The sequence below is a fragment of the Babylonia areolata genome, chromosome 3 (assembly GCF_041734735.1).
Source record: "Babylonia areolata isolate BAREFJ2019XMU chromosome 3, ASM4173473v1, whole genome shotgun sequence".
NCBI classification, from domain to species: domain Eukaryota; kingdom Metazoa; phylum Mollusca; class Gastropoda; order Neogastropoda; family Buccinidae; genus Babylonia; species Babylonia areolata.
Genome location: NC_134878.1, coordinates 59,003,831 through 59,014,178, shown reverse-complemented (window position 1 = coordinate 59,014,178; position 10,348 = coordinate 59,003,831). Strand labels below are relative to the sequence as shown.

The 10,348-nt window shown below is 43.6% G+C and overlaps 1 protein-coding gene across 1 annotated transcript in view; it reads left to right on the top strand.

The window, feature by feature from the left end:
- The window catches only part of LOC143280158 (uncharacterized), a 147,510-nt gene extending 137,162 nt beyond the window's left edge, over window positions 1-10,348 (top strand). Inside the window, exons 4-5 of the mRNA XM_076584742.1 lie at window positions 3,588-4,686; window positions 10,302-10,348. Of these exons, the coding sequence (XP_076440857.1) occupies window positions 3,588-4,686; window positions 10,302-10,324 (1,122 nt within the window). The 3' untranslated portion in view covers window positions 10,325-10,348. The remainder of the gene's footprint in view (window positions 1-3,587; window positions 4,687-10,301) is intronic.

The following is a 10,348-nucleotide window of genomic DNA, read 5'->3' as shown; positions in this document are numbered from 1 at the left end:
GCGGGGGGGGGGGGGGGGGGGGGGGGGGGAGAGAGAGAGAGAGCCTTGTGAGCTGTGTATGGATTTTCCCTCCTCATACTTATCCAGTTATTTATGCTGTCTGAAATGTAGTTGTCTACCCTTGTCTGAAGGGTAATATTGTGACGTCTCTCTCTGTGTGCCTGAATTCATAATTATGTGACGTTTATCGCTGTCTGAAGTGTAATATTGTGCCGTCATACCCTGTCGAAATGATAATGTTGTGACGTCATCCCCCGTCCGAGGTGTAATTATGTGACGTCTAACGCTGTATGAAGTGTAATGTTATAAACGTCGGACACTCTCTGCAGTGTAATGTTGTGACGTCATCCTCTGTCTAAAGTATTAATGTTGTGACGTCATCCCCCTGTCCAAGGTGTAATTATGTGGCGTCTTACGCTGTCTGAAGTGTAATGTTGCGACGTCTAACACTCTGAAGAGTAGATATTGTGATGTCTGCCCCTGTATGAAGTGCAGTGTTGTGACGTATGTCCCTGTCTAAAGTGCAGTGTTGTGACGTCTGCCCCTGTATGAAGTGTAATGTTGTGACGTATGTCCCTGTCTGAAATGCAGTGTTGTGACGTATGTCCCTGTCTGAAGTGCAGTGTTGTGACGTATGTCCCTGTCTAAAGTGCAGTGTTGTGACGTCTGCCCCAGTTTGTAATGGAATGTAGCACCAGGCACTGTCTGAAATGTTATTTTCTGACGTCAGCTGTATCTGATAAGGAATATTTTGACGTACAGTGTAATGCTGTGATGTCTGAAATTGTAATATAGTGTGGTGTTTACTGATGTTTGAAGTGTAACGTCCAATGAGGTCTTAATAGTGCAAAACGTTATGTTGTCTGTGGTGTAACGCTGTGGTGTCTGTGGTGTAACGCTGCGAAGTGTGACATCCAGTGATGCGTGCAGTGTTTGTAACGCTGTGATGTCCAGTTTTGTCTGAAGTGTAACGTTCAGTGATGTGTGTGATGTAACGTTGTGGTGTCAAGTGACATTTCAAGTGTGATGTCAGATGCTGTCTGCGGTGTAACGCTGTGCTGTCTTGTGATATATGAAGTGTAATGTCTATGGTGTATCGCTGTGATGTCCGAATTGTAATGTCCAGTGATATCTGTAGTATAATACTGTGATATTAAGTGATATATGAAGTATAAGGTCATGTCATGTCTGTATTGTACCGCTGTGAAGTCGAATGATATATGAAGTACAGTGTATGTGGTGCAGCCCTGCCATGTCCAATGAAATCTGAAGTGCAACGTCTGTTGATGTTTGTACTGTAACGCTTCGATGTCTAGTTACATAAAAGTATAACATCAAGTGATGTCTGTGGCGTAACGCTGTGGTCTCGTTGGTTATAACGATGTTGATGTCTGTGATGTAACCCAAGTGGTTTGGGTAGTAAAACGATGTGATGTCTGTGGCGTAACCCTGTGGTGTCGTTACTTATAACGATGCGATGTCTGTGGTGTAACGCTGTGGTGTCGTTGGTTATAACGATCTTGATGTCTGTGATGTAACGCTATGGTTTGGGTAGTATAACGATGTGATGTATGTGGTGTAACGCTGTGGTTTGGGTAGTATAACGGTGTGATGTCTGTGGTCCAACGCTGTGGTTTGGGTAGTATAACGGTGTGATGTCTGTGGTGTAGTGCTATGGTTTGGGTAGTATAACGATGTGATGTCTGTGGTCCAACGCTGTGGTTTGGGTAGTATAACGATGTGATGTCTGTGGTCCAACGCTGTGGTTTGGGTAGTATAACGATGTGATGTCTGTGATGTAACGCTGTGGTTTGGGTAGTATAACGATGTGATGTCTGTGGTGTAACGCTATGGTTTGGGTAGTATAACGATGTGATGTCTGTGATGTAACGCTATGGTTTGGGTAGTATAACGATGTGATGTCTGTGGTCCAACGCTGTGGTTTGGGTAGTATAACGATGTGATGTCTGTGGTGTAGCGCTTTAGTGTCGTTGGTTATAATGATGTGATGTCTGTGGTGTAACGCTGTGGTGTCGTTGGTTATAACGATGTTGATGTCTGTGGTTTAAGTCAAGTGGTTTGGGTAGTATAACGATGTGATGTCTGTGGTCTAACGCCGTGGTGTCGTTGGTTATAACGATGTTGATGTCTGTGGTTTAAGTCAAGTGGTTTGTGTAGTATAACGATGTGATGTCTGTGGTGTAACGCTGTGGTGTCGTTAGCTATAACGATGTTCATGTCTGTGGTGTAACGCTGTGGTGTCGTTGGTTATAACGATGTGATGTCTGTGGTGTAACGCTGTGGTGTCGTTGGTTATAACGATGTTGATGTCTGTGATGTAAGTCAAGTGGTTTGGGTAGTATAACGATGTGATGTCTGTGGTGTAACGCTGTGGTGTCGTTGGTTATAACGATGTGATGTCTGTGGCGTAACGCTGTGGTGTCGTTAGTTATAACGATGTTGATGTCTGTGATGTAACGCTGTGGTTTGGGTAGTATAACGATGTGATGTATGTGGTGTAACGCTGTGGTGTCGTTAGCTATAACAATGATCATGTCTGTGGTGTAACGCTGTGGTGTCGTTGGTTATAACGATGTTGATGTCTGTGGTGTAAGTCAGGTGGTTTGTGTAGTATAACGATGTGATGTCTGTGGTGTAACGCTGTGGTGTCGTTAGCTATAACGATGTTCATGTCTGTGGTGTAACGCTTTGGTGTCGTTCGTTATAACGATGCGATGTCTGTGGCGTAACGCTGTGGTGTCGTTGATTATAACGATGTTGATGTCTGTGGTGGTGTAGCGCCTGTGGTAATCGGCAGTTTGACAACGTGTGATGTCTGTGTGGCATCAGTAGTATAACGATGTGATGTCTGTGATGTAACGCTGTGGCATCGATAGTATAACGATGTTGATGTCTGTGGCGTAATTGTGTGACGTCTAGTTATATATTATGAAGTGTAGTGTATGTGGTGCAACGCTGTGTTGTCAAGTTATATGATATTACAACATCCAGTGATGTCTGTGATGTAACGTTGTGGCATCGATAGTATAACGATGTTGATGTCTGTGGCGTAATTGTGTGACGTCTAGTTATATATTATGAAGTGTAGTGTATGTGGTGCAACGCTGTGTTGTCAAGTTATATGATATTACAACATCCAGTGATGTCTGTGATGTAACGTTGTGGTATCGGTAGTGATGTCTGCATTGTACCGCCGCGAAGTCTAGTGGTGTATAAAGTGCATTGTATGTGGTGTAACGCTGTGATGTCTAGTTTTGCAAAAGTACAACATCCAGTGATGTCTGTGATGTAACGCTTGTGGTATCGGCAGCATAACGATGTTGACGTCTGTAGTGTAACGCTTGTGATATCAACAGCATAACGATATTGACGTATGTGGCGAAACGCTTGTGGTAATCGGTAAGCATAACGATGTTGATGTATGTGGCGAAACGCTTGTGGTATCAACAGCATAACGATATTGACGTATGTGGCGAAACGCTTGTGGTAATCGGTAAGCATATCGATGAACGATGCGTGATGTCTGCGGTGTGTAACGCTGTGACGGGGTAGCCCTTGTGTTTCAGGGTCGCCACCAGGGCAGCGGCAGCAACAACAACAACAACAACAACAACGGCAACACCAGCAACAACAGCTGGCGCAGCGCGGGTTCCAGCTCGGGCACTGGCAGCGAAGAGCGGTCCAGCAGCGTGGATAAGAGCTGCATCGAGCTGAAGCAGCTGCCCCGCCAGAGCAGCACCGCCTCCAGCTCGGACACCTACGCCTCGTGCCAGACGCACCCACACAGCTCACCCTCCACCACCGCCCACACGCCCTCGGACAAGGCCCGGCACAACCTGTACGTCAACCCGCTCGGGGACCCCGCTGACTCCGTCCTGCTGGTCACCGCCGCTGCTGCCTCTGCGGGCCGGGGCCTGGACGCCGTGGGTTCCTCTTACGAGCAGCTGTTCTCCGACCTGCAGCAGCAGGAGGAGGAGGACTCCTGTGGGGAGGGTTTGTCGGCCCATGAGCAACTGTCCGCCTCCTCTTCGTCCGCCTCCGCCCACCACCACCACTCTGGGGGGTCGGAGGGTCAGGGGTCATCAGGTCAGGGGTCAGACACTCCTCCTCCTCATCCTCCCCCGCCCGGGCAGATCGTGCAGGTGCTGGACACGGGGCTGTCCACCACGTGGCAGCGAGGTCACCCCCAGTCTGGAGGAACCCCCGGGGCCACCCCTCCTTCCCCTCTCCTCACCCACTCTCGGCCACAACAACAACAACAACCACACCATCACCACCGCCACCAGCCCCTTCAGCAGACGCAGTCGCTCAACTCGCACAGTTACTCCTCCTCGTCCTCCACCGCCCCCCACCGCCCGCTCCAGCGGCAATTGTCGGCGCACAGTGATTCTAACAGCACGTGCGTCCAGCCCCCAGCCTCCGCCTCGGCGGGGCCTCGCCGGTCCAGCTTCAAGCGGCACAAGTCGCTGTCGGTGGAGAAACACTCCCGGGTGACGGAGATGAAGGAGAGGAACTACTCGTCCACGGACAATCTGGCCGGGCAGGGGTTCCAGAAGCCCAAGTTAAAGTTCCGGAAGGCCGTCTCCCTCGCCAGCCGTCTCCAGTCCAGCCCGTCCACTGGGCGCAAGCTGGCCAACTACCACCTCATCACCAGCACAAAGTCAGGTGAGGCAAGCACACAGGGGATTTTCGCTGTTGTGGGCGTGAGGTTGTGGTTGTGGTTGCGGGTGGTGGTGTGGGGTGGGGAGGGGTGTCTCTCTTAGATGGTGGTACCATTCAGGTGATGATTTTAGTTAGTTGGTTTCTTTTGTCATTCTGTAGTTGTTGTTTTTTCTCTCTATGTTGGTTTATCGTTAGAACGGAAATTGTCACCTTATGTATGTATGTTCTTCTTATAACCCGTAAATTTGTCTCATATCGTTATAAACCTTCATTATTTTTTTTCTGGATTGTTTGAAAACGTGTTACGGTTTTCTAGATAGTCTTTACATATGAAAAAAAAATCAGATTTAAACAGGAATAGACGTGGAATACACGCATCAAGGCAATCTGCAAAACGTCTGGAGATAGTTAGTTTTAAAATTTTTGTCTGCAGTGTTGATATGCATGCACAGTGTGTTCTCTTTTTTTTCTTTACGTTCTTTATTTCTTTCTGCTTTTTGTTGCATTTTCCATAATCCTTCCAATGCGTCCCAAGTAAGCAGGCAGCATTGCGTCACAGGAAACAGTACAAAGTCTTCTCACTTCGTACAGGATTGTTACAGTGGGTGCAACAATTCGTTTATTTGCACCTGATGAAATACTGATGATTTTGATATCCGATACGATGCCAGTGATAATTTTAGTGGCTGTCACTGAAGAAGTTAGTGTTTGTTTGCACAGTTTCTCAAGTATAACTTTAGAATAAACTTAATCCAGTGTCAGAACTGATGTTTACATTCGCAAATTACAGGACAAGTTAGATCTGATTTATGCCGAACAAGTTTTAAGATACTGGTTTCAAGAAAAGAATGCTGGTATTGGGAACTACATAAAGTAGAACACTTAAGTTCTCACAACACAAGTGACGGATATCTGCACTGGAAAATGTTCTTTCATCTTTGAAAGGACGGCTTTAATTTAATAACAGCCTGTTTTAACACAACTGAGGAAGGCCAAAGGCCGAAATATTTAATTGATTTATTATTTATAAATTTCACCTGTTGGGTTTTGTGTTGTCCAATCTAAGGATATCGACTTCTTTGATTAAAACCGCGTGCATAATAAGTTTTTGTGGGGTTTTTTTTTTGTGTGTGTGTGTTTTTATAATTATTATTATTACCTGGACACCATCACAAGTGTGGGTGGAGAGAGAAATGGACATGAGAAGAAGTGTTCTATTTTAAACTCCGAAAGTCATAAAAATGTTAGTTGAAAGTAGATTTGATTTTTAAGCTGCAGTGCTTCAGATCACGGTCAGTTGTGCTTTTGAATAACAGTACCTCACGCACACACACACACACACACACACACACACACACACACACACACACACACACACACACACACACACACAAGTACTAGCGCAAACTCAAAAGATAGATGGGTGGGTGGGCAAGGATGTTGCTGTAAACATGAACATGCCATGGAAATGTGAGTTGGGAGTACACTTGTCTCAAAAACTAGAGAAGTTTATCTGCTAGGTGTGTCATATCTTCTAATAACATTTTCTTAGATGTGTCTAGCCCTCATATCACAAAAAGCAGATTGTGTACTGTCGGTCAGTCAGTAAAACACTGGTGATTTTCAACAAGTAACCAAATTCGTGCCGTGCTGTGTGTTACCTCAGCATTCATTCAAAACAACATTCCTTCATTCCAATATCTGCATATGATCAAATGGTTATTTTCTCACCTCCAGGGCTTCTTCTTTCTGCCCACTGTCTGGATTTAAAGACTACAAGGTAAAAGGTCCCAGTAGTGTATCTGTGTCCTGGAGCATGTGGATCCGTACATTGCTCTTTTTTTTTCCAATGGACAGATGACCTAAATCCCTGGACAAGGGATCTCTTCAGTGTTTCTCTTCTATCTGTCAGTTTCTGTGCCTCATCCTCGGGTTCTCCAAAACCACAGACCATTAGACACTTTCCACTGAAGGGAAGGCAGCAGTGATCCTTTGGCTCTTTACCAGTCCACTTCCTAGGGGAATTATGTGACTACCTTCTTCTCTTGCTAGAGCGACCAAATTTATGGTGATTGGATCTTTTAGACAATACAGCAAAGCTTGGGGATGTTATATGCAACTCTCCTGCCGTCAGAACCGATTTGGGCACAAAGGTACCAGGCGAGTCCACCAAAGCAAGTAATCTGACAGAAGTCCCGTTCATGCAATGAAGGGTATCATCCTCTAAAATCTGCAAACTTGGCCTCTGTGTTTTTCACTTCTTTGTTGGTGCCAAAGAAGAAGAGCAATGGGTGCCCAGTGACACTTCCTCACCTGAATGTTTCGATTTTCGGTAGTCTCTCTCAAAGTGTGGCTCGAAATGGGTAGCTACAACTGGGAGTTGATTCTGTCTGCTTTAGGTGTTGTTAGAATTTGGCTTTCGGTCCAGTTTCTTTTTTTCTTTTTTCTTTTTCTCAACGTGGGACAAGCCTCACACAGTCTCTAGACTCTTATTTTGTATCTCCATTTTCAGATCGGCTTACTGTATCAGTCGACACCTTTACCATCAATCGGATGGGGAATCTTTGCCTTTTTTCCCATCCCCCAAGTTATCCAGGAGAACTTCGAGAATATACTAATCTGCTCTACTTAAGGGGATGAAAGCCTGGATCATCATTCTGCGAAATCCCCCGTTAGACATCTCCCATCCCATTTTCTCTTTGGGAGAATTTGCAGGGTCCAGACACAGTATTATGATCTTCTCCATTCCTTCTCCCATGGGAAATCACTCTGACTGATCAACTTGCAGACATCTCTATCATCTGCTGACAAAGGCCATTCGCTTTAAAGATATATCATTGTACTTGAAAGCTCTTTGTCAGAGGGTGCCGGTCTCAAGAGGTGTTCCTGATGGAAGTGGAGCCAGGGGACATTGCACACATTTCAGGAGAATTCCGTTTCAAAGGCAGGTGGTTTGGTACTGTACAGACCCTGTGCCCAGCGCTGTCTGAGATTTCCCGTCTCGATGGAACATCAGACTTCATCCGCTTCTGAACGAAGTGATCAGACACCAAGTTTCCTTGTAAGAGGCATGGAAAAGGAAGGATTTGTCACTTGCATAATGAATTTATTTTTCAGTTTTCCAGAACGTAAGAGGTGATACTTTTGGCATATTGAAAGTTGCTCAGAGACAAATCATACATTGACAATGACACACCTTCTCGACATTCTTTCGACTTGTAAATAGAGTCGGTCCTGAACAACGTTGCTGGAATAAGAAAAGTCTTGCCTCTCAGTAAACCTTTCCCTGCTTCTTGTTTTAAACAAATCACCAGGCCGATGATAAGCTTTCCGTAAAGTTCAGTTTCTTTTTCAAGGTTTCAAAGCACGTGGACGGATCCACACTCGCTACGCCACAACTTCAGTTGAAAAAAATGAGGAAGTTGGGTTAGCTGGTTATGCACTTTCGTCGGCTGTTTCATTGGGTCAGCTGTTACTTTGGGCCTACTGTTACTTTGGGTCAACCGTTACTACCGTCAGCCATTGCATTGGGTCAGCTGTTAGTTTGGGCCTACTGTTATTTTGGGTCAATCGTTAATACCGTCAGCCATTGCATTGGGTCAACTGTTATATTGGGCCTACTGTTACTTTGGGTCAACCGTTACTACCGTCAGCCATTGCATTGGGTCAGCTGTTATACTGGGTCATCTGTTTTTCGGATCACCTGTGTTGATTTAGGCCAGTTATTATTTTGGCCCCTGGCTATTTGGTACCCGTGAATTGTTCCCCAGGTGTATGCTTTCTTTGAACAGGAGTAGCCTTAAGTGAGAGAACTCAGATCCATTAAACGTGAGGCGGATACCTATTTCAGGGACCGCAGTGTAGCATTCGTCAAGATGAAGAGCCATTGGATAAGATTTTTTTTTTTTTCTAAATACATTATAATTGTATGCGTGTCTTCCTCCCACCACTTAGATCGGTGCAGAGTGAAAAGGGTCGACAACGACTTCAGCTGAACGGTATCACTTTCCCCAAGGGAAATCAGTCTAGTCTAGTCTAGTCACCATCTGGACATTAATTTATCTCTCACTTTCTTTTTGCAGCGGTGCAGTCTGCCAAGAATCTGTCAATCCTTTAAAACGAGGAAGTATTTGAAAACATAATGAACAGAATGGGTTTCTTTGCTTTGCAGTCATACACACAGTATTTCACTTTTTTGTATTACATTGATTTATTTTTTTGTGATTTTATTACTTCTTTTTTTTCATAAAAGTACAATGTTTCACTATCAGTCAACCGAAAATCCTTCTCTTACGTTTTTTTGTTTTTTTTTGTTTTTTTTGTTTTTGTTTTTTGTTTTAAATGTGAAGGGACACTGAAGTCTTATCATTTTAGGAGTATTATTCAGTCTAATATTCACGATAATGTTTTACACAAAACTAAGATAGGCCTGATCAGCGCATTGGGTTTATGTGAATGTCAGGGATGTGCTGCTGGGTTTTTGTTTTTTTAGCAGGAGTGGTGTGGTGTATATTGATCTGTCCGCACGCTCGGACACCATCTTGGAACTGAAACTATTCAGTCCACTCGCAGATTATTTCGAGCTTGCAAAAATCGCAGTTTAGTCTGAGTGAATTTGTGTTTTAGGAAAAGCTTGTGTAACATTTTTTTAGACGGAATAGAAGCTTTTTGGGTGACTGTTTCTGTGACATATTAAATGTAGTTATTGTATTGTTAAAGGGACTGAACTCTTCTGAAGAAACTCAACGTCAGCAAACATTTTATTTTCAGAAACCTTGTTAGTGTGCTGCAGTACAAAGAACTGTAGTAATTGCTAAAATGAGAGGGGATTATACTGGATAAAAGACGCTCATAAAGATCTTAGAAATACGATAAACAAAAGAACCAAAATAACAAAAGACTGGTGATAACGCCATCTGGAAGTGTTCATGACCTTTTCTTCTTCTTTTTTTTTTTTTTTTTTTTCCAAAGCCCCCTCACTTGAACATCAGTCTTCCTGCTTTTTTAAGTGTATTTCTGCACACTTACTTACTTTTCTACTAACAAATAATGTATGTACGTACACCGTTTCATTATTAATGGTCTCTCCTTTTTTTCGTTTTGAATATAATTGATTTTCTTTGACATTGCACAGTTTTCTATATCATTGTTTTGTTTCAAATTGGAAAAAAAAGACAAATGCGGATAATGCAAATGTTTGCTTCTATGTACGGTGCGTTTTTTCTTCTTGATACTAATTGTAGTGTGTTTACGTTTCCTTTTGCATTTTGTTGGCAAAGTTAAACTCTTTTTTACATATATATATATCCCTTTTTTTCCCAGCATGGGCACTATTTGCTTGCAGTTCAGATTATTCAGTATTATCATTTTAGTTATGAGTTGGTTCTGACTTCTGTTCAGTTTCCCCCTCTTTGTTTGTGTTACTTTTATTTCATCTTTGCAGCCATTTTCATCATGCGATCTCTTTTTTTCTGTTTTGGTATGCTCAGTTTCTTGTCGAGATGTGTTTTTTTTTTTGTGTGTGTGTGTATGTGTGTGTTTGAGCCTGTCAGTATTTTTTTTTTTTTTTTAGCCATTTGCATGTTTCTCTCATATTAGCTACTGACGTTCTCTTCCAGATGAAAAGTTTCTGCTCAATTGACACGTGACATGACGTAAGCATGAG